Source organism: Anabrus simplex, chromosome 12 (genome assembly GCF_040414725.1).
Source record: "Anabrus simplex isolate iqAnaSimp1 chromosome 12, ASM4041472v1, whole genome shotgun sequence".
NCBI classification, from domain to species: Eukaryota; Metazoa; Arthropoda; class Insecta; order Orthoptera; family Tettigoniidae; genus Anabrus; species Anabrus simplex.
This window is the reverse complement of record NC_090276.1, coordinates 77,088,513-77,113,629: the sequence shown is the minus strand read 5'-3', so window position 1 is coordinate 77,113,629 and position 25,117 is coordinate 77,088,513. Positions and strand designations below refer to the sequence as shown.

General features: G+C 41.1%; 1 protein-coding gene across 1 annotated transcript; it reads left to right on the top strand.

Moving 5' to 3' along the window:
• Positions 1-9: 9 nt before the first annotated feature.
• Positions 10-21,412, top strand: LOC136884184 (transmembrane protein 208). The gene is made up of 5 exons (XM_067156221.2): positions 10-219; positions 335-490; positions 7,909-8,045; positions 13,711-13,795; positions 17,002-21,412. The coding sequence occupies exons 1-5, from the start codon at positions 214-216 to the stop codon at positions 17,131-17,133; spliced, it is 516 nt and encodes a 171-aa protein (XP_067012322.1). The 5' UTR covers positions 10-213; the 3' UTR covers positions 17,134-21,412.
• Positions 21,413-25,117: the final 3,705 nt, after the last annotated feature.

Sequence of the window (25,117 nt, the reverse complement as noted above, 5' to 3'; positions counted from 1 at the left end):
TGTGAGGGCAACGTGGAGTAACTGCGGCGGAACATCTGTCGTAACTAGTCTACATCAATAAAATCTGATATTCATCAGTGACTTGGAAGGGAAGGAGATGTTATCTACTTGAGATAATCTAAACACCGTGTTATCTACTTTAAGAAAATAACACTGTCAAGTTAAGTCATCGGTTGTGTTAAGTACCATAAAAAACGCTAGGAATCCCAAAAAATGGCAGTGAGTATTTTAAATCTCCCTTAAGGTTACCTTTCATGTCATAAGTAGGTTATCACTCCCAACGCAATACACGTGTTGTATCCTCACTTTTATTAATCTAGATTTTTTATTTCAGCCTCAAAAAGGGAAACAAGGAACGAAAGGGCAGAAGCAAATACTTGAAGAAAATCAAGCAACTTTAAATTTTTACAGAAATATGGTTTTCATTGCCAATGGAATTTACCTTACCGTAATGTGTATCATTGCCGACACATATGGTGTATCAACAATTGTAAGTTCTTTGTATTTCTTGTAGTGTTAAGGCATATTTATCTCCATAAAAATGTTTTTTGACCTTTCATTTGTACCCATGAAGTCTCTTTTTTTCATTTGCCTTCTTTTTGAATATGCTTACTATAATATCATGCTCTACTCTGCTGTTAACAATTATATTTGCTCACAGACCTCATTTATTTTTCTCCCATATGATTAACTTTACCATTAACCTGCATCATCTTGAAGGATTTATAGTAACTTTACCATTAACCTGCATCATCTTGAAGGATTTATAGGGCAGAGCTATTCCTCCTGTACTGCATGTGTCCATGGTAATGATTTTTGCCTCAGAAGTCAAGATTTTAGTGATTTTGAGGTCCTGGAATAATAAGACTTGTTCGAAAGTCGGTTTGAATTTTATTTATATACTTATTTATTCACAAGATTCTCTCAAGTACTGAGGCAGCCCTGATAGAGAATACTAAATAAAACGACTGGTACATAATTAAAATTAATTAAACCTAGAGTCTTATTACAAAAAATCATCTGTAGGCATATTAATATATATATATATATATATATATATATAAAATATTACATAACTGAATTATTCATGAGTACTGGTCCCAATCCATACAACTGATTCCTGGGAATGGTTATGGAACCCTGCAGGATGTTGCGGCGTTCTTTATTAGGCTCTTGTCTAGGCCAAATTTTCAGTGATGGTTCCTACCATGAGATTTCTGGTAGCTGGTACTTTTCGTTGTAGTAGAAAATTGTAGCATTCTATATGCTGTACTTATTGTTGTGAGCTTATGCCGGTTGTTCTGCGTGGCTCTCGATTCTTACTGTAGGGTCAATTATCCATCCTGTGCTGTCTTATGTATTCTCCTAGTGCTGCCATTTTTGGAAATACTGTGGACCTCTTCATACACAGAATACTTCTCTTCTGCATGGCTTTTGGAGTTGGCAATTGCACACAATAACGTCTGGCAGCATGAAGACATTTTTCTCTCCGAGACAGTGTCTGCAGTGGGTGTCATCTTGTGATCTGCCCAAAACGGCTCTCAAGGCGCTTACATTCCCTGTCATCTTGATTTCTTCTTTGTACATGCCGCTTATTAAGGCCTCAGGTTTATTTACCCACCAATTGGCTGCAGGACTTTCCTTGAATTGAACAACTCATTTGCCATTTTGAGGCAGTGAATGCCAGTTTTCAAACTCATGTTCATAGAGTTATTTCTTAAGTTTACAGACATTGATGTCAACATTTTCTTTGTCTATGTCCCTCTTCTTATGGATGTTGGGTGTCTGCAGACATTTTTGGATCTTGTGGTCATAATTCCTTGTATTGTTAACATCGTTTAGTTTCTGGCTTCCCATTTTGTTTTAAATAGTCCAAGAACTCTGTACCTTCTGGCTGCATATGTTGGAAAAGTAAAAGAAGATATTACGTTTTTGGTCAGGGTCAGATTGCAGGAGAGGAGAAGATGGAAGAATATTGTAGTTTTTGATCATTCGTAATTTACTTAGAATAAAAAACAGTTTTGTCGTAGAATATTATACTAAGGTAGTGAATTGTTTTGTTTGGTTCAATGCTCGGTATTTCTTCTTTGGTACTCAACTTCAGCAAGTTGTCTGTTTACAGTGATATGCACTTTGATTTGCCAAAGTTGATTTCCAGTCAGATTATGCAAAAGCTGTTAATCACTAACATGGTAAGTGCTACTGCTGATTGGTAGTCTTTTCTATTAACCCATTCACTCCCAGCTCCCTCCGCGGGTATTGGCCCAGTGAGTTTTAGATGCCACCCTGACTCACTAGGTAACATGTAACATACAACTTTAACTTAGTATCCCTCCTATACTATAAACCCTAAAAATTTGTACATACCTTCACAAGATGATCTACCAAGCTGGATAGCTGCAGGCACTTAAGTGCGGCCAGTCTCCAATATTCGGGAGATAGTCAGTTCGAACCCCACTGTCGGCAACCCTGAAGTTGGTTTTCCTTGGTTTCCCATTTTCACACCAGGCAAATGCTGGGGCTGTACCTTAATTAAGGCCACGGCCGCTTCCTTCCAACTCTTAGGCCTTTCGTATCCCATCGTCGCCATAAAACCTATCTGTGTCGGTGCGACGTAAGGCAACTTGTAGAAAACACCTGGGTGTGGGATTTGTAGGTCCTAATTCGTGGGAACCCGAGGGGCATTGGCATTGTTCAGTGCCAGCGTTCTCCTTCAGAGATTCAGAGAACAATGCAAAGATGTATGTGCATGTGTCATTGATTATGAGAAGGCATTCGACAGAGTCAAACATGAAAAAGTGATTGAGATTCTCCAACAGAAACTGTTAGACATGAAATATATCCACATCATACAAAATCTTTACTGGAACCAGCGAGCCACAGTCAAGATTGGACAAACAAGAACTTTAGATATAAGTATCAAAAGACAAGTAGGCCAAAGTTGCATACTTTCACTACTCCCAGTCAACCTCTTTGCCGATCACATCTTCAAGGAAGCCTTGCATGATACTGAGCGAGGCATCGTGATAAATAATATTAAATATGCAGATGACAGCGTAATTGTATGAAACACCAGTGAAGGTGTTCAAGGACTGCTCTGTAGAATTCATCTCAGTGGATTAAGATATGGTCTAAACAACACCAAGTTCATAGTGTTTAACAGTAGCAACCATGAAGGTGTCTCCATCAAAACATTGAACGAGTAAGACAGTTTACAAACCTTGTCAGCACCATAGCAAACAATCTGAACCCTGAAAAAGAGATTGGACGCTGTTTTGAGAGTTCCAGATCATGCTTTTGTGATGATAATCTAAACATCAAACTTACGTTGAGGAGAGGCCTGGACTGTCAAAGCTTCCTCCATGAAGAGATTGAAATGTGGTACACAGGAGAATGCTGGATGGATAATGAATAGAGCTGAGCTGGCAAACATCATCACAGCCAGGAAGAAAGTACAGGCTTCTTGTACAACGAAAGAGGAGCTTGTAGACCACCGATGTCATGGCTGGACTTATATCAACAGCACCGAACAAGTCTTCAAGTTGGCTAAAGAAAGGGCAGTCTTCTCCAAGGGGATCGGATATGAGTGGGTTGTAGGCCTCAGATGACCTTCACTTCAACGGCTATGGTACGTATCAGATACAGGGTTTGTTTATTAGAGGGAAACAGGATGGGCTAGAGAGTACAGGGAACTGAGAGTTGTTTTGTAAAGAAAGGAGTAGAATGTATGTACCACATACTGTAATATGAGTTGAATCATGACTGAGAAGTGATAGTATGGATGTGCAAATTTTCTCATGGAACATTGCAGAGACAGGATAGATTTGGTAGGTGGTGGTGGGGTTTTCATACTGCTAAATAAAGTATTTGTAAACTATGAAAAAGTTAAGGATGTGAAATGTGAAATTGTATACTACTCTAAAGATAATAGATAACTTGATGCAGACATAGAGGGCGACGCTGGGGAATGTGATTGTAGCGGGTGAATATTAACTGGGAAGGTGATACGAATGGCCAACAAATGGAAAAAAAGGTAATATGGGTAGGAACAGCTAAATCAGAAAGTGACAGAATCAAATAGAGCCAAAATACTCCAGACAGGGTCCCAATAAAACCAGATGAGCTCTTTAGAGAAACTGAAGTAATAGATGGTATAAGTGATCACAAAGCTATTTTTGTCATAGTTACAAATGAATGTTATTATGTCCGACTCATTGGCTGAATGGCCAGCATATTGGCCTTCGGATCGGAGGGTACCGGGTTCAATTTTAACCTTCATTGGTTAATTCTAATGGTCTGGGGACTGGGTGTTTGTGCTGTCCCCAACATCCCTGCAACTCACACACAACACTATCCTCCATCACAATAACACGCAGTTGCCTACACATCGCAGATGCCGCCCACCCTCATCGGAGGGTCTGCCTAACAAAGGCTGCACTTGGCTAGAAATACCACACACAATTATATTATAATAAAGAATCATGAGGTATAGGCTGAGTTAAGAATGAACTCGATGGGTGAAGCTGTATGCATAAACCGCCTTTGGTGGTGGGGTCATGTGAGGCCAATGGAGGAGGTTAGATTACCTAGGAGAATAATGGACTCTGTTATGGAGGGTAACAGAAGTAGAGGGGGGGGGGGCAAGACGACAGTGATTAGACTCAGTTTGCAATGATTTCAAGATAAGAGGTTTAGAACTAAATGAGGTCACAGCACTAGCTGCAAATAGAGGATTGTGGAGACATTTAATAAATTCACAGAGGCTTGCAGACTGAATGCTGAAAGGCATAACGGTCTATAATGATGTATGTATGTTACAAACAAATGTGATAGGAAGCAAAGGTTCTAAAAGAAGGACTATTAGGCAATACGATATGGCTAATAGGAGAGACATGGGAAAATAAAAACATAAACAGCCATGCAATGGTTTAAATCCAGTGTTGAGGTGTGTGAGAACAGGTGTGTACCATTAAAGATAAGGAATATAGAAGATCCGATATATTGTAACCGAGAAATAAAGAGATTAAGGAGGAGGTGTAGATTTAGGAATTGTTGTGGAAGTAAGGAGGGATTCCAGAAAATTAAATTTAGTGAAGAGGTCAGCTGAGGATAACAAGGCGGTAAACATAATTGGCAGTCATATGAATTTTATCAAAAAATGGAAGAGTATGTCAGTACTTCAAGGCAGAAAAACAGGTTCCAGGAATCATTATTGAACGAGGGGAAGAGAATATGTGAGCATTTAAAGAAAGCAGAGATATTTAGTCATCAGTATGTAAAGATAGTTTGGTATAACGGACATATACTATGGTATGTACACTGTCGTGATGTCGAGAGGGGGAAAGTGAAAATTGGAAGTCCCAGTCTGGAAATTGTGGACAGCTTTAAATACCTGGGAAGTGAATTAATGCAAAATGTTAGGGTACAGCAGAATAATGCATTCTACCAAAGTGTAAGAAAAGTTGTTTGGAGCAAAGAAGTACCAAGGTTAAGTAGAGAGATACTGCCTTATGCAGCTGAGACTAGCAGGCAGAGAGATGAAAGGAAAGACAGAGTGAGAAATGAAGATCTTAGGAATGAAGTTGGGGTAGGAAAGCTAAATGCGAGTATTGAAAAGAATAAACTAAGGTGGTTTGGACATGTAAAGAGGATGCAGGAGAATAGAATTCCAAGACAGATGCTGGAAGCAAAGTGCGAGAACAAAAGAGCAAGAGGAAGACCTAGAAGAAGGTGGATTGAATCAGTGAAGAGCGGCATAAGAAGACGAAATTTAGACTGGGACAAGATTGTGAAAGAGGAAGATGGAGAAGTGCCATAAATTCCCCTACCCGGCAGGAGCTGGATAAGAGGAAATGATGATGAGTTGGATATAACGATGACGTCCATGAAGATGAAGTGACTAATACTAGTAATACTAATACAGTAACAAAGATAGATACAAAAGTTGAAAACTACAAAAGCAACTGGAATTGATAAGATTTCTGGCAATGGGCAATAGGCTGGGATATAGTGTTGTATTTGCTGAACATAACACCAAGATTTTTAATAGTTTTGTCCAATGCATTTAATATTCCCATTTCTAACATGAGTTGAAGCCTTTTGCTGTCCTTGTGATCTGAGCTTTTCCGGGTTGATTTTGAGACCATTTTGTACAACCCAGTTACAGAGTGATGGTAGTTCTAGTGTAGTTTCCAAGATGTAACATGGGTTGGTAAACCTACAGATTATCAGCATAGAAATGGTAACTAGAGATTGTTTATGACTGAAAGATTGATAGAATAATGGTCCCACCAATAGAACCATGAGGAACTTCGCAACTCCAGGAAGATTCTCTGATACCAGTTTCAGAAGTGAAAGGCATGGCCACGTCTGTTAACGTACTAGGGCTAAGAAACCAGTCTCTGCATTCAAGAAAAGAGTGGGTTCGAACCCCACCGTTGGCTGCCTGAGAATTTTTTTTTTCTCTCTCTCTCTCTCTCTCTCTGTGGTTTACTTTTATGACTTCCAGGCAAATGCCAGTAGAGTTCCCATTCGTAGGGCACAGCCAATTCATTCAGCCATCTTCATCAGGTCCTTAACTGCGGTTGATGTTGGGAAGGGCGTAAAAACCTTGCCATACGAGGTGCATTCAAGTTATAACACCTCCCATTCTTTTCTCACTCACTAATCTCACGGAAAACTATGAAACTTGTGTCCGGCTCCATGGCTAAATGGTTAGCATGCTGGCCTTTGGTCACAGGTGTCCTGGGTTCGATTCCTGGCAGGGTCGGGAATTTTAACCATCATTGGTTAATTTCGCTGGCACGGGGTTTGGGTGTATGTGTCGTCTTCATCATCATTTCATCCTCATTATGACACGGAGGTCGCCTACGGCCGTCAAATCAAAAGACCTGCACCTGGCGAGCCGAACATGTCCTCGGACACTCCTGGCACTAAAATCCATACGCCATTTCATTTATGAAATTTGTTTCACTTCTCGATGTAATTTCCCTGCAGCCATATACTTTTTTCAGAACATCAACGTATTGATTACATGACCGCTGTGAATGCTTCTTTAGGGGTCTGTTTTGGGCGCTTAAAAATCGCTGATACAATAGCGGCACAGCCACGGAGAGGTCTTTCATCGTTGGAAACAGCCAAATGTCACTGGGAGCCAGGTCTGGTGAGTAGGGAGCATGAGAAATCACTTCGAAGTTGTTTTCACGAAGAAACTGCTACATCATGTTTGCACCCACCTGAAGGACACTTTTCGCATTGTCAGTTCGTCGTGCAGGACTCTATACGCTCATGCCACAGAAATGATGTGTTCCACACTGATTTGGCGATCCTCAGAAACAACTTTCTCCAGTCGCTCGATCATGTCATCAGACCTGCTGGTGCGAGGCCGAGATTGTCTCTGTTTCGTGCAAAGTTCTGCCTTCTTTGAACTACTGCACCCACGGATTCGCACTAGACGCATCCATAATACCATCACCACATTTCTCGCTCAGCTGGTGATGAATTTCAGTGTGTGTCGCACCACGCGAATCGAGAAAACAAGCGATTGCATGCTGATCTTGTAATGAAAACTTCACCGTTTTAAGTGTTAAAAACAGTCCTCACTCTCGCTGCTGCCACTAGGGTTCTTTATGCCGTGCTCTGCTGCCATCTCTGACACGCATTGACAAGGAATGCCTGCTTATTTTAAAGCAAACCATATATTTCTATCTGCTTCCAGTTCTGAGAAAAATCGGAAGTTTTATAATTTGAATGCACCTTGTATAACTTCACCTCAGCTCATCTCCGACCTCGTATCAGGGAACAGGACTAAGCACGTATAAGTTGCGAGGCCGAGTGGGAGATATTTCCTACTTGGTATTTAATCAATCCTGATATTTGTAATGTTCAATTGTTTTCTCTTCTTTTCAGCTGCTCTTCCTGTTCTCGGCGGCTGCCTACATCGGCAGCTATCAGTTCATGGCATACATGGCTCGTCCCAACTATTCAGACTCTGGTCAGTTGTTAGACACTGGAGTGGACCTCAACATGGAAGGAGGAATTGCCGAGTTAGTATGCCTTTCAGAACCCATTGGTTTTACACTGGATTTTTGTTTAAGAAAGTGGATTAATTTCTTCCTACTACCACTAGTAGTGCACTGTGTCTTCCTGTCTGACAATGTTAACAGTGTTGCTCGCATACTTTTGCCTTGACGAGGAAAGCAACAGGAAACTTCGTTAGTGCGTGGTTAGCTGACGGTCAGTCTATTGAGGCTGAGGACTGTACATCTCTTTCTGAAATCCCCCACTCTGTGGTAAAGAGTCAGCTGTAAACGATCTTTTGTGACACGCTTAATGCTATACATCGTCCAAGAGGGATCCCTTTTGCCTGCCATCGTGTAGAGCAGAGCTTTCCAGTTAGTAAGGCCTCGAGGGCCGCATTGTAAACCTTAGGCGTAATAATGGGCCAATTTTCATAAAATTCCGCAAATAGAACAGATGTACCAGTATAACATGAGTAGTTCAACTGAAATGAAGGTTTAATAATTTTAATTGCTTAAATTAAACATAAACACTATTATACCCAGCACAGCTGAATTTGAAAGAAGAGCGCCCAACAATGTCAGTTCATTTGAATTATTTGAAAAATGACAAAAAGTAAATAAATTTTAAAAAAATTACCTAAAGACAAACTGAAATTACTCTATTCCTTTCCAAGAATGTAGTCAAAACAAAAAGGAAGACAATTTAGTGGGCGTAGTGTGAAAGGGACAACGATATACAGTTGTAAGAGCCTAACATTCCAGCAGTGTACTGCCCTGAACATTTCTTAAGACGCGTATACACTTGAGCATTCGCCTCGAATGAGCATGCGTTGCAAGTGACTAATCTCATGTTTTAATCCGTATTGAAATCTGTTGATATACAATAATAAGGTTTTATTATGAATCCACCTGTTCAATACAATATAATGTTGTTACATTTAAAATAACTTCATTAGTTAAAAAGTTATATATGGGACATGTTTCGCTCCCTTATAGAGCATCATCAGCCAAATTTGAATCTCAAATAATTGTTATTTACGTAAATAAAGACTTAAGAACTATTAGAACATTTTTGACAAACTTAAAACTTATTCTATTAGAAAATCATAAAATATAAAATCTTTGTATACATGGCTTAATTACATGTGCTTAATAGGAAGATACATTAAAATTATGGAAGAGAGAGTACTAAAATATAAAATAAATAATATATATATCATGTCCAAAATCCTAGAAAGACGTGAAGATCAATCTTAGGAGCTAAAATTTGAGGATTTTCTTAGCAATGAGATCTGGTAAAAAATATATTTATCCCTTGTGGATAAGAGTCTATAAAGATTCAAATTTATCGTCAATTTGATGATTGAACTTATAACAGGATAAATGTTGGTCTTCAAGAAATTTAAATGCTTGTTGTCATGTGACCTCGGCGAATGCTGTTAAAAAGATATGTTCTTATAGATGTCAATGACCGTTCGTTGAACTAATGGATTTGATAAGGTGATTGAAAGGGACGTAAATCAACGTTATATTGAAAGCTGCTGCTTGGTTTATCTTGTTGAATGTCCCTCCAATTGCTGTTTGTCGGTTTGGTGTTGTCCGAGGTTATGTGGTACATTTCTTGAAGACCAACATTTATCCTGTTATAAGTTCAATCATCAAATTGACGATAAATTTGAATCTTTATAGACTCTTATCCACAAGGGATAAATATCTTTTTTACCAGATCTCATTGCTAAGAAAATCCTCAAATTTTAGCTCCCAAGATTGATCTTCACGTCTTTCTAGGATTTTGGACATGATATATATATTATTTATTTTATATTTTAGTACTCTCTCTTCCATAATTTTAATGTATCTTCCTATTAAGCACATGTAATTAAGCCATGTATACAAAGATTTTATATTTTATGATTTTCTAATAGAATAAGTTTTAAGTTTGTCAAAAATGTTCTAATAGTTCTTAAGTCTTTATTTACGTAAATAACAATTATTTGAGATTCAAATTTGGCTGATGATGCTCTATAAGGGAGCGAAACATGTCCCATATATAACTTTTTAACTAATGAAGTTATTTTAAATGTAACAACATTATATTGTATTGAACAGGTGGATTCATAATAAAACCTTATTATTGTATATGAGCATGCGTTGCCGATTTGTGAGCGCACGAGCACGACCCGCATGCCAATCTGTTGAGCAAGTTCCCACTATGTTCGGACCTCGTGCGGACCGAGAACACAGTCTGTGTTTAGGTGTAGTGTAGTGTTTTGCCTGACCTGAGGCTACAATGGTGAATCGAAAATTGATTGTCACCAGTTATTGTTATATGTATTTATTGCATTCCTTGAAAACAAAAAGGAGAAAGTGGTGGTGGCAAAGAAAACTGTATGAAGAGAGATGGAATGCTCAATTGTTAAAAACGATCGGGCATGAAACATATGACAATTTTAAAAATTTTACGAGAATATTGTCCGAGAATTTTGAATGGATATTGCATATTATCAGGGCTACGATTGAGAGAGAGGACACAACATTTAGGAAAGCCATATCTGCCGAGGAACACCTAGCTGTGACACTGCGATTTCTGGCTACAGGAGACTCTTACACGAGTTTGTAGTACCTCTTCAAAATTTCGAATGAAGCCATTGGCAGAATCGTACCTGAAGTGTGCCAAGCCATCACAGCTTGCTTAAAGGATTATGTGAAGGTATGAAATGGTGTATGGCTTTTAGTGCCGGGAGTGTCCGAGGACACGTTCGGCTCGCCAAGTGCAGGTCTTTTGATGAGACTCTCGCAGGCGACCTGAGCATCGTGATGAGGATGAAATGGTGATGAAGACGACACATACACCCAGCCCCCCCGTGCCAGCGAAATTAACCAATTATGGTTAAAATTCCCAACCCTGCCGGGAATCGAACCCAGGACCCGTGTGACCAAAGGCCAGCATGCTAACCATTTAGCCATGGAGCCGGACTATGTGAAGTTAATGTAATAGAACTCGTCCTTGGGGTTCCACAAAATGGGATACTTGTGGTAGTATCCCAGGAGGATAAGAGAATTATCGTGGGACAATTCCATTTCAACTTGAAATTATCTTTCACACTCTTCCTTCACTTCACTTGCACGAGCGAGATCGCATATGCATAGCGATAGCGGAAGCAGTCGGCTCATACTGTTCGGGCTACCCCACTCGTCATCAACCGTCCACACTGAGCACGAACAGAGCACGTGCTCACTTTGAGGTACCGACAACATTTGGATCGGGCTGAGGCATGCGGCTCCATTCGGTTCGCCCTGTACTCATCTGAGCAAAACTGGGCAAACGCATGTTCATTCGGGGCGAATGCTCAAGTGTATAAGCGGCTTAAGAGTGTGCATCACTGTGTATCAATGAGAGAAGAATGAAGAATTGAGACCGCTTGTTTCAGCAATGGCAGTTAAAGTATTTCTTGGTGTTCACTGCATGCTACATTATATAAAATATCTACAGTGAGGTTGGCATAGATCCCACAGCCATTTTTATAATGGTTAAGATCCAGCACTGGAATATGTGATGACTCGTTTTCTGCCGAAGTTTACATTTTAATTTTTTTAAATACAAAATAATCTACTCTGACCAGGTGAATACTTGAAATAAGAATGAATTAGTTCTGACTTGGCAAGATAAAGTTGCAATTCAAGAGGACAAATTGGGGCAAATATTTGTTTATAGGAAGGGTAGTTAGGGATTGGAATAACTTACCAAGGGAGATGTTCAATAAATTTCCAATTTCTTTGCAATCATTTAAGAAAAGGCTAGGAAAACAACAGACAGGGAACCTGCCACCTGGGCGACTGCCCTAAATGTAGATCAGTAGTGATTGATTGACTCTATAAAGTGTATACATTTTTGAACGAGCTATGTTTTTTTAATTAAAAAAAATTTTTTTTCTTCTTCACATTTATTTAAATTTCTTTTAAAAGGCCTTGCAGGCCAGCCACCATTTGGAAAGCCCTGATCTGCACAGGGTTGCTGAGACTACGTGGTTGTTATTATTATTATTAACGGCGAATTCTCCTAATATTGGAAGACTTGAAGCATATAATTCAGTTCTTCTTGCGGTTCCAATAGACTTTCATTCCTTCCGAGAAGGCTTGTTTACATTCTTCCGACCACTTTGGCCCATACCGTTTTTGTAATGTAGCTTCCCAATTGTTTACTTTGTAATTCCAACTCTGCCAGGTTGGAATGTTTATGGCACCTTTCCATCTTCCACCACTGTTCCTCCTTGGCTGTATTCCAATCCAGGTTTCTTCCTGATTGTTTTCAGCCACCTTAGTCTGAGTGTCCCTCCTTCTGTCTGGATCTCCATTATCCACTTTGGCGCCCTTCCCTCTTAACATGTCCACACCGTTTAAGTTTATCCCTCTGCATTCTGTCTTACAGCTTCTCTACTTCCATTTCCTTACTCATTTCTTACTCTGTCCTTTCTTGTCTTTCTTATCATACTTGTTAAACATTTCATTTACTGGCCTGAATTTTATTCCCCTATCGAACGGGCAGTTAGTGGCGTGCAGCTGTGAGCGTGCGTTTGGAAGATAGTGGCTTTGGATCCCACTGTCGACAGCCCTGAAAATTGTTTTCTGGGGTTTCCCATTTTCACACCAGGCAAATGCAGGGGCTGTACCTTAATTCAGGCCACGCTCGCTTCCTTCCCACTCCTGTCCCATCGTCGCCCTATCTGTGTTGGTGCAACGCAAAGCAACTGAGGAAAAACACCTTTATCGGTGCTTGCTTCCTCCACTTAGGTTTCTCACATTCTGTTACAACACCACATGCTGCTTCACATTCAGCCCTGCATGCTGTCTCAGTTCACTTCCCAACTACAAGTATTATTATTACATGCAGGGCTGAATGTGAAGCAGTATGTGGCGTTGTACCATTAATTTCTGCTTCACTTCTTCACACGAGTTCATATTTAAGTTCAAATGATTGTACGGTTCGTTTATGACGAAGAGACTTAATGCTCAAAGGCATTTTCTTAATTTGCATACGTGAACTTTAGCAACTTATCATATAAGGAGCCTATGTTCAAAGACTATTTTATGTTACTGACTGATGCGAGATGAAATACGTGCGCCGAACAACAGGCCGAACAAAGTTGGGCCTGAAAGAAACGAGGGCATGCTGCAAGAGTTGGAAGTCCTGCCAGTAATCAACTACATCTACCTGACAATGTCCAAAGAATGGAAGCTGATAGGGAGGAAAAGAAAGATCATAATGGACCACCAGGTCCGAATACATGATAGGAACATAAATCTCTTTTTTACACAGATTTTACATTAAACTTTAGTTTTTTCTTTCTTACTATACTGTTCTTGTCTGAAAATGAAAATGAGGTGTTGACATGGAGAAGGTAGTAAGTTCCAAAGATTCATTTTTTCATTAATAAGGTATTGGGAACCAACGCTAAAACCACAGAGGAAGTAGGTACTCCATAGGTAATTACCGTAGAATGCCTTGAAAATTTTCCCACTAGGTTGCTTTTTCTGTTAACTGCCAGGCTTTTGGAGCAGAGAACGTGGTGACTTCTTTTGGGACTTGCTACCTTTGTCATGTCAATGCCTCAATTGTTCCTCTGATGGTCCAAATGTGACAGGAAACTGTAAGTCTTGTGACTGATACTCCTGTCTATTTCTGTTGCAGGCACGTGAAGGACCTGATCATTTTGACGTCAGGCTGCCAGCTTCTGTCTCTGATATCCAACTACTTCTGGCTTCTATGGCTTTTGGTAAGATCAAAGGCTACTTCATAACTTGGTCATTGCTGGGAAGTACAGCCCTCTAAGTGCAGGTTGTTCACATTTACAGGCTATGTGAGGTTATAGAAAGAAAAGCCTACTCTGAAGATTTTAGATGTATCTAGCCGTAGTACTTGTCGTTGGCAGAACAATCATACAGCATGTGCAGAGTTATCTAAGTCCCCAGCCGCAATATTCAGGCAGGCTGTTTTACTCGGGACGTAGCAGCAACCCATCTATCGGATATGAGTAGCAGCAGAAGAGAGAAATCACATCAGAACAACGTTATTCTTTTTTATGAGCTTTCGATATTGTAGGCCTTAACATTTAGTTTTCTTCCAACTCTGATATATTAGGGCATTCCTTTACGATTTTTTCTCATTGTTTATAATGAACTTCACAATTTTGCTTATCGATGCAGACCGATAGCCACGCAGTTTTACACCTCAAGACAATCGCCAGTTAACACGAACAATATTTCAGTGCTCGGTGTTGATGTGGGCTAAGCAACAAAATTCTAAATTCATGAATTCTGTTATCATAGCCAATACTGTAAAACTGTAAGAAATAAATGATCGGAAATTGTATTCTCTGTAACTTTTGTTAGGTAGTACTTTTCGATAGGATCAGTAACATAGGTATTTAAAAATTAAATTTTAAATGCCTTCCCTGAAACTACCATTACATCCAGTGGCTTATTCCCTCACTTTACATACAGAGTTTCATTAAATTCTGTTCGGACATTTTTCTCGTGGTTTAGTGTTTATGTTCACTTAGCAGCAAAAAAACGAGATTCGCAAATATCTCTTATAATCATAGCCAGTACTTTATAAGACGTAAATCATTATAAATTTAATTCTATATTATTTTCTTTTTACTGTGGACATGACCGATACAGAAATACCATTCTTTTTTAATTCTGAAAAATGTACGGACAAAACTGTTATATGTACACGGTGGTCGTTACAGTGTTGGTCACACTGATAAATAGATATCTTCAGCTGCTGAAGTTAACCAATCAGATGATCTTTGCGAGTCGGTGTTGACTGCGCTGAACTTCTCCAGGACAGGGACCTCCCTGCAGATAGGCTCACCCCAAAGCTACGGTGCTCATTTCTCGGGACGGCTCTCAAGCCACATGCAGGTTTAACAACACCGCCTCATACGTCCCGTGGATCTGATTGGTTAACTTCAGCAGCTGACTAAATGACAACGGCGCGAGATATCGACATAATGTTTTCCAATTACCTATTGGTATGACCGACCTAGTTCACGTTGTTTCCAACCACCCTGTATAGATTGAAGACAAATTAATTGTTAGGAAAATTATGCTGTATGATGTCATATTGGATCCTACGTTCACAAACACGAACCAGCTTCACTCTGCTAGAAACATGTCGTTTGAACCTTTTGCTGAATATCTAAGATGTTTAAATTACTTCTATTAACCACTAAAGGAGTCCATACAATGCACCTGCGATTATGTAACTCAAGTTATTTTCAACAAACTACTGAAAACAAGCTGTTATCGCTGGTCTGGCAATCATATCAGAGTTCAGTTAACTTCACCAAATCCTACTGAGTGAGGGCTGTGGAGCCAATTGCCCGAGAAAACTTGCCGAATAGTAAATAGTTTGTCTTCTTTTAATATGATGTTTGTGGAGAGCAGAGTCGTCTCTCTGATACTGCTCAGTAACTCATATAACGTCGGGTGCTTTGCGCAGCGTCCAACGGAATATTGTTCACTTGTTTGGCTTTGCAGCACCGACACTGGTAAGGTTGATGTGTAATTAAATTCAGCCACAAGAATTGTCAGTGGCACATTAAGATCTGCTCCACTGAATTGGCTGCCAATCCTTCCAAATATATGTCCTCCCCACCTTTGCGGAAAAGCTGTACACGTGAAAGAATGGAGAAAAGTCCCTCCAGATAAGTCCATCCCTCTACGGTTCTTATCTGTTAAGTGGCTGAGGTACACAAGAACTGCAACTCGACTGCAGTACTTTAAAGCAGATTCGACCGGGAGGCAGAATGGAACAAGTTAGTGGTTGGAGGCCAGCCTAAGAAATCAAGAGTTAATCAGCAACCCTTATGCCAGAATGTCAAGACAAGTGTGGGTACAGCTGAACTATGTAAATACTATGGCCAGGCCAGTACTAAGGTTGGGAAAGAGGGGCTCCAACCAGTACACTACTAATCAGTACTAAAAACATCGATCCATTTACCTTCTACTGCAAATAAAAGTTTTGAGTTTTATCTTTTATCACCTGACGATCAAAGTCATTTATTTCTGCTTTCAAGGCCTCGGGTCATAGGTGTTTCTTGCCTGGCCTGGACAAGATACCGCCCTCATCACTATTACTAGTTTCATTTCTTATATGCCATATTGTTGGCTCTGAAACATTACAGTACTTCACAGCCCTAAGTGTAGGGTTAGTTATAGGCACAGAGACATTTATTCTGAACTTCATCATCACATAACTTTATAATCCTTTCATCGAGCAAATTGGCCATGCTGTTAGTGGCGCTCAATTGTCAGGTTGTATTCGGGAGACAGTAGGGTCGAAATGCATTTTTGGCAGCCCTGAAGATGGTTTTCTGGTGTTTCCCATTTTCTCGCCAGGCAAATGCTGGGGCTGTACCTTAATTAAGGCCATAGCTCCTTCCTTCCCACTCCTAGCCTTTTGCTGTTCTTTCATCGCCATAAGACCTATCTGTGATGGTGCGACTTAAAGCTAATTTAAAATATAATTCTTTCAATGAAGTTTCTCACCTCACTATGAATTCTTTTACCACTCGGTCTCTTATTACGGGTATGTTAGACCTAGTTCGCTATGGCCTATAATAAGAACTACTCCCTATAACGCACTGATCAATACCAAACTCCTGGGTCGATCGTTTGCTCGTTAGGAGCAGTGTTGGATGTTGTGCACATGCTGAACCCTGTTGCTCCTGCATGTCTTCGGACGCCCATAGTACCTAGAACACAAGTGGGGTTTTTGCAGGCACAGTGACTGTAGTGCAGTGCAATCATATCATCATCTTCTGCTCCCTTTGTAGAAGGCCTGCGATTTACAGTACATGTGTGATTTGGGACAATCTTTATTTGTAAATTTTGTATGTATCTACTTGTACATTAATGCATACATTGATAATACAGTAATAATCACCATAAAATTAACGTGTTTTCTTTTCAGGCTCCTTTCCGAGCATTCTGGCTGCTGTGGGCGAGTGTGCTTCAGCCATGGTTCTTCCAGCAGGCTCCTGCCACCCAGGAGATGGACGAGAAGAAGCAAAAGAAGATGGAGAGGAGAATGAAGAGGCACTGAATTCAACTGAAAACCCATAGAAAACCCACTTGTCTTAAACTTTATAAACAGTCAGCACACGCTTTACTGTCGGTTGTGGTATTACTTTAGCGGATCGTGTTCATATTAAAAATATGATGTCCAAGACAGGTCGTGGTCTATCGGTTACAACAGCCATTGACGCTTTTTTGCTTCCCGTCTTGAATGGCCACTTCCAGACTGTGTGTAAAGGTCGCAGTAGATCTGATTGTGATAAGCAGCTCCCTGTTTTCAACTCGGAGGTTAGGCCAGTCTCGTTTTGAATGTCTCTAAGAGAGCCATTTTTATACACTTGTGAGCGATTGAATTAGAGTAGAATGTAGCAGCCCCTCTTATGCTGATTGCAGTGACGTCCCATTTCTTCCAAAAGACTTGGGGAGCCATTTTGATCCAGTCTCCTACAATGATTGGAGATCTGTCAGAGCATGACCCTGGGAGCCCAGGCAAGGATCCTCATGTCTGTGGGCTGACTGCAGTGCAGGTCCTCTGGAGGGTGCTTGACGTGATCTGATAGCTGATGTATCAGGAGTCTCATTTCATCCCATGTGAACAGTCCTTGTACGAAGATACCACCACCAGTCTGAACTCTACCCTGCTTGCCAACTGGTAGCTTGAATCATCTGTCCAGGTGACCTGTTTCCGTGCTTTGAAAATCCAATGGCGATGTTCCTTGTGATGTGATAGGCCTCTGTACCTCGTTACAAGGAGATGATTGTGAATAATATGGCTGCTCGCACTTAATTGTTGTCCAGCATTGAATTTGCGAGGGATCTGCTGCAGGCCAGAGCCGTTCCTGATGGTGCTAGAATCCTATTTTGACGCAGTGACCTTTGGAAAGAGCTTTGGCCACGACCATAGGCACCATGTCATGTGTCATGCCATACTCCTGCATTTTGCCAACATGGCAGCTATCTCTTATTAAATTGCTCATCAGTGTATTAATTTAAGTTATGACCGAAATTATGCAGAAAATGTAATACCTAAGAGGTTATGTTTGTTGGAGGTGTTGTTGTTGTTTAATCATTGTATGTTAAATTGGGATAAAATATAGAGGAGGCATGGTGTTCTGATGGAAGAACATTTTACTTAGAAACATTGGAGTACCAGACTTTTTGTTTGTGAAGATGCACACAGTGTCACAAAAGGTTTCTGGTTGCTTTTACGAATACATTTTAAATTGCGCCACTTCCCTTTTTTTTAAATTATCCCGGAACATTAATGTGCTATGTGTGATAATTGCACCTTTAAAGTTTAGATGAGAAGGGAGTTAAAATACCGTATTGGCCCAGATATAAGATTGCTTTTCTTTATCATTAAAAGGTACTTATAAAAATCATAGTTTTCTCACAAGCAGCCTAAGATTTAAAGAGATGCATTTTTGTGAAGGTCTATTTGTATCATTCCCCAACCATAGTGACTCGTCGAGTGGGAGTTACCACACGCATGGCAACTGCAGTAACCTAACCCCAGCGCACTACAGCCCTGAAGGACCTTGGCCTACCAAGTGACCGCTGCTCAGTCGGATGGCCTGCAGATTACGGGGTGTCATGTGGTCAGCACGACTAACCCTCTCGGCCGTTCTTGGCTTTCTAGACCGGGGCCGCTATCTCACCGTCAAATAGCTCCTCAATTCTAATCACGTAGGCTGAGTGGACCTCGAATCATCCCTCAGATCCAGGTAAAATTCCCTGACCTGGCTGGGAATCAAACCTGGGGCCATTGCATCTGCACTGAAAGTCACAAATAAAGCAAATTTCTTCAAGTTTTGAGGATTTTTTCCAATTTGTGGCTTGTGATCTGCCAGCTTGGCATCATTCAGTCATCACCGATCCTGTGGAAAACTGAGCATCTTCATTGTTTTTACGTCCCTCTGACCACATTTTGGACGGTTTTCAGAGACGCCGAGGTCCCGGAATTTTGTCCTGCAAGAGTTCTTTTACACGCCAGTAAATGTACGGACAGGAGGCTGACGTATTTGAGCACCGGACTGAGCCAGTTGGGTCAGAAGGCCAGCGCCTCTCAGCCTGGCATCATTTATCTATATGTATATATTATTTATTTATTCCGACTCTCCCCAACTGAAGATTGCCTGTCAGGACAAGATGAATATTAAGTTAGCAGATTTCACATACTGTATGTTGTTGTTTGGGAGACACGGTTCTTCAGGATTTGGACAGAATTTTCAAGGCAGTCACTGCAGTTTCTTTAATTAATGCCTGATTGAGGTTAAACGATTTTCAGAAGTGGATGATAAAGAGAGGAATGGTTCCTCTAAAGCCAACCGTTAATCCCCTGTTTCTGTCTGTCTTTCACAGTGATATTGAGAAAACTACGAAGGTAATCCCAAAAATAAGGTCTCCTATTTTTTATAAATACATAGGCCTGTTTATTTCTACAATGGTTTACATCATTTTACAGCTTGAATATTCAGCTATTTTTCTACATAATCACCATTTTGGTCGATGCACTTTTGTAGACGCTGTGACAGTTTTTGTATGCCCATGTCATACCAGCTCCCGTCATGCTTTCACCTCGTTGTCGGTGCTGAATCGCTTCCCAGCCAAATGTTCTTTCAACTTAGGGAACAAGTGATAGTTACTGGGCGCCAAGTCGGGACTATATGGTGGGTGGGTGATGATGTTCCATTGAAACTGTTGCAGAAGAGCAATGGTTTGCCCGGCGATGTGCGGGCGAGCATTGTCATGGAGAATGTATATGCTTTTGCTCAACATTTCTCTTCTCCGGTTCTGAATTGCCCGTCTTGAGTTTTTTCAGGGTCTCACAGTACCTGTCGGCGTTAATTTTGGTCCCAGCGAGCATAAAGTCGACCAACAATACCCCTTTTCGATCCCATAACACAGTTGTCATTACTTTACCGGCAGACTGTGTTTACTGGAATTTCTGTGGCTTTGGCGTGATTGTTGCCTGATCTCAGGTGTAAAGTGGAACGCCCACGTTTTGTCAGCCGTGACAATCGAGTCCAAATGGTTGTCCTGTTCGGCTGCAAAGCGTTGAAGAAATGCGCGGAAAGAATCAACTCGTTGCCGCATGTGGTCTTCAGTCAGCATGGGTGGCACCCATCTTGCGCACACCTTCCGGTATTTCAACTTTTCCGTTAAAATTCTGTGAGCGGTGCTTCAGGAAACCTCAGGAACCAAAGTGCACAGATCATCCAGGGTGATCCGCCGATCTTCACGCATGATTTGCTCAACCTTCACGACTGTCTCGACGGAAATTGATGGTCTCCCGCTCCTTTTTTTCGTCATGAATTTCAGTCCGACCGGCTGCAAACTCTCTAGACCACTTACGAACATTTTTTACATCCATCCACAACTCGCCATACACTTCCGTCAATTGGCGATGGATTACAGTTGGTTCAGTACCATTTGCGTTCAAAAACCGAATAACTGCTCGCACTTCGTGGTAACATCCATTCTCAACGGCTGCCAAGCCAAGACTGAGTGCCTCAGTGCCATGAGCGCGAAAAACACTCCTCACAATATTGTGACCAACAGCCATACGAACAGAGTTCTGTATTTATAAAAAAAATAGGAGAACTTATTTCTGGGATTACCCTCGTATGTTTCAGCAGTTGAAATTAGCACTACATACTGTATTGTTTGTTATTTCGTCTTCTTCCAATCATGATTTTTGTATTCTTTAGCTGAAGTGAGAACCTTTGAAAGACTGAAATTGGCACGAGGTATAGGTTAGAAGATCAATGCAATGATGACCTATCAGTGAAGTGAACGAATACTCACCATTCTGGAATATACGACGGCATTACCTCCATCTGTATCCACAAGATTGAACTCTTGCTGCTAAGTTTGAGGAGGGGCACCTAACCAATTTGCATGTGGATGTGTCATTGTAGGGGCAGAAATATTCTTTGGGCACTGATCGATTTTGGTGCAAAGAGTGACATGACTGTCGACCTTATTCAAAACATACGGTACATTAAGATGTTCATTCCGAATTTTAATTACTTTTCACATTGTAAGTAATTTCAGCTGTTAGAGGCAGGCTTGCTTATTAGTTTCTTCTAAATGACGTCCACAAATTCAAGATCATCTTATATTTGGGCCAATCCCTGTTGTAGGCAGTTGAAGAGGTAGACGATTGTGCTCCTGAAACCACGTGTCGCTGGACCATTTACTTAGTACAGGGCTACATAACAATGTAACGAGAGAGTGGTTCATTAGTTATGAAATATAATATTTTTGTTTTCTATCCCTAAAAACTAGGGAGATAATACACCAAATGTAATTTGTTAACTAATGTGTTGTGGGAAAACCTTTCTCTTCATCTGACAGTATACAGATATGTTTGAAAGTTACAATTGAGGAGTTCTCTGCAACGAAACGTGAAATTGAGATATTGATGGTTCAAGATTTTAAATATAAATATTTTATAACAGCTCGTAAAAGTACGAGGGCTATTTTTTTTTCAAGGTCCGATTGGTCACGAAATGAAACAGCAGTACAAATTTGACACTTTTCTATTAGTAACACTTACTGATACATCACAGCTATTTTTCAACATAGTCGCCTCGCAGATTGAGACATTTGTCGTAGCGTGGTACCAACTTGTCAATGCCCTCTTGATAGAACGTCGCCGCCTCCGTCTGTAATATCTTTGCATGCCGGTCTGCAGCGCCTCGTCGGTGTCAAAACGTTGTCCTCCTAGCCAGCCTTTCATGTGAGCAAAAAGGTGAAAATCTGATGGAGCCAGGTCCGGACTGTATGCTGGGTGATCGAAAACGTCCCACTGGAAACGCTGCAGGAGGTCCGTGGTGGCAGCTGCAGTGTGCGGCCGAGCATTGTCATGGAGGAGGACAATGCCTGATGACAACATCCCTCTCCGCTTATTCTGAATTGCCCGTCGTAGACGTTGAATAGTCGCACAGTATGCGGCTGCAGTGATGGTGGAACCACGTTCCATGAATTCCACCAACAGAACTCCTTTCCGGTCCCAGAACACAGTAGCCATACACTTTCTGTTGGAGAATGTTCGCTTGAATTTTTTTGGCTTACTCGGGGAGTGCGAATGCATCCACTGTTTGGATTGCTCTTTTGTTTGTTCCGTTTCAAAATGAACCCATGTCTCGTCCCCTGTGACAATTTTGTTCAAAAAATCCGGTCCTTCATCATGGTAGCACTGGAGAAACGCTAAAGCGGCGCCCATTCGCTGTGTTTTGTGACGGTCAGACAGCATCTTCGGAACCCATCTCGCACAAAGTTTGCGGTACTGAAGTGTCTCACTAACAATTGTGTAGAGAGCTGACCTGGAAATTTCAGGAAACGAAGCACTCAACACAGAAATTGTGAACCGACGATTTTCTCGAATTGCCTGATCCACACGCTGAACAAGATCATTGGTTGACACACGCTTCCTTCCCTGGCTGCCTGCATCATGGACGTCTGTATGTCCTGCTGTAAAGTTCCTGCACCATTGTCGCACTTTGCTGTCGCTCATGCACGTTTCACCATACACACGACTTATTCGGCTCTGAATTTCGGCTGCATTGCACCCCTCAGCCTGAAGAAATCGAATTACACCGCGCACTTCACACTTGGCGGGCGAAGCGATCGTTGTAGCCATGTTTACGAGCGCGCTGCACGTTCACTACTGACGGGACTGAGATGAGGCGCATAACGGTCATTTCAGAGACGTTGCGCAACACATCTGCGCAGCGGTTCATCATATATTCGTGGGCGTTTGACTGTCGCGACCGATCGGACCTTGAAAAAAAAAAATAGCCCTCGTAATTACAGACGCGATGACACAAATTAACTGTTGTTTACTCTTTTCATTTGTAACAGAAAGGCCGGCACAGTTGAGGGGTTCTTTGCATGGACATCTAACAGGTCGGTGTCGGAAGGAGGAGAAATAGAAAGCACTAAAGGACAAGGACAGTATCAGTGGCGGTGAACACCTAACACATTCGTGGATAGTTCAAAAGGGTTTCCTTTGTTCGATCACATTCATTTGACTTGTATGGAAGCTCCATTACATTGACAGTTGTTCGTTTCGAGTGACAGTGCAGGAAGCACACGGAGGTTGTGCTACGAGCCTGAAGACTATATGCATGCGCATGCAAATGATGTAATTGTTTATGCACAGATAACCCCACTAATATGCCTTTTCGTGTAAGCCGCCCTAAAACCAGAGATAGTATTACAGTTGACCACAAGGGTCCGCCACCTCCCAGAAGTTACTATTGCATTACTGGAAGACTTCACCAGTAGCTAATTCTGAACAGGTGTTCGTAATCGTGGGAAGAAATTTGCTTTACATCATGCGTGGAGAATCGTTTCCAGTGAAATTAATTTAATTACCGATAAATGTGGTACCAATATGCATTATTTTTATGATTGTCATACCTAGGTGAACTTGGTGCTATGTAAAACCAAGAATAGTGTTCACATCTTTTAATATTCGCTACAATACAGTTACTGTGTATTTTACTTTATTTTACTTTTGAGTGGTCACGGCTTTACTCCGGCTTTTCAGATCTACATTGGGGAGGCGGTGGGGTTGGTCTCCTCCTCACTAAAGCGAATGTACATCAGCAGCTCCTTTTATACTCACCAGTTGCTCCCCTCTCATGTTCTTCAGACCACTACAGCACATCTCTTGGAGGCCCACCATCAGGGTATTATGGAATGAAAACATTTCAGTAGTAGTCGTAATTTTAATAATAATAATAATGTTGTTGTTTTTACGTCCCACTGCGGTTTTCCAAAGTTGTCGAGGTGTTGGGAATTTACTCCTGCAGGAGTTCTTTTACATGCCAGGCAATCCACCAAATGAGCCCGACTTATTTCAGCACCAGACTGAGCCAGTATCGGACCTGCCAGCTCTTAAGCCGTCTGAGCCACTCGGGCCGGCAGTCGTGATTTTAGTTTTCTTGTACTCTCACAGATTAGTCTGGGGAAAATGAATCCTCAGTTTTACGGGTTCTATCACATTGAAGTGGAGAAGGAACTTTTAGTGAAATGATTTTGTACTGATTTGCCTTCTACTTTGGTGCATTTGAGGCATGAACAAAAGCTGTGAATCCCCTGAAAATGTTGTCACGAGCTGCTACTGGACAGTATAGATGTGCTCTCTGCCTCGTCAGGAGGGCAGACATTGGGAAGTGTAGGACAGGAAGAAAGCTGCATGAAGACAGCAAGAGAATAGCAACACATGACAAAGAGGTCAATACAAGTAATTGAAAGGAACATAGAATAAAGTCATGTATATATAGAAGATATGGACATGAGTAGGAAAAATACAATTATTCCTTTGTTCTTTCCCGTTATCTATGGCACTCGCTAATTCCTAACAAATCTTCAGTTTTATTTTAAGGGTTGACGGGTGTGTCCGAGCTTGGCAAACTGATTCGTAAGAGCAAAATCTGTTAACTACGTCCCTTCTCTCATTTCTCTGGTATGTCTCTTTAGTGACGCCTATGTCAGCTGATGGCGGAGTAGCTATTGGCGAGTTGTCATGCGTAGGTTTCATTGGATGCAGAAATTTACTAAAACAGATTTAAATGTCATAGAAATACTTGATACATTTAACCCTTACCACTCGTCTGTTGGGAGAGGCCCGACATGACATTGTATCGCCTACCGCTCGTCTGCAGTCTCTGAGCCAACAAAATACACAATGCTCTACTGTACTGCCATCTTTTGGTTCAGCATGGAACTTTGTAAAATCCAAATACTATTTGACAGTCAGTCAAAAATCTACCAGTATTATTTACATGGCAGTATAGCCATGAGCTGTGTCAAGTCCTCTCAATGCACGCGAAGGCTCTAGTGATAGTAAACAAACATGGTCGCCATGTGCTGTCTTAGCCATATACAGTGGACTGTTCAATGTTGTATATGTCAGGTAATTTTACAAAACCCCAGTATGTTCGCACCTCTATTCCTTCCTTCTACACTAAAGAATATATCTAATAGCATTTGACGAT

What these genes read in the sequence shown, in the direction of transcription:
- LOC136884184 (XM_067156221.2), top strand. An exon ending in ATGGAAGGAGGAATTGCCGA is followed by an intron (nt 8,046 to 13,710) that starts GTTAGTATGCCT and finishes TTTCTGTTGCAG; the next exon opens with GCACGTGAAGGACCTGATCA. An exon ending in TCTGGCTTCTATGGCTTTTG is followed by an intron (nt 13,796 to 17,001) that starts GTAAGATCAAAG and finishes TTTTCTTTTCAG; the next exon opens with GCTCCTTTCCGAGCATTCTG.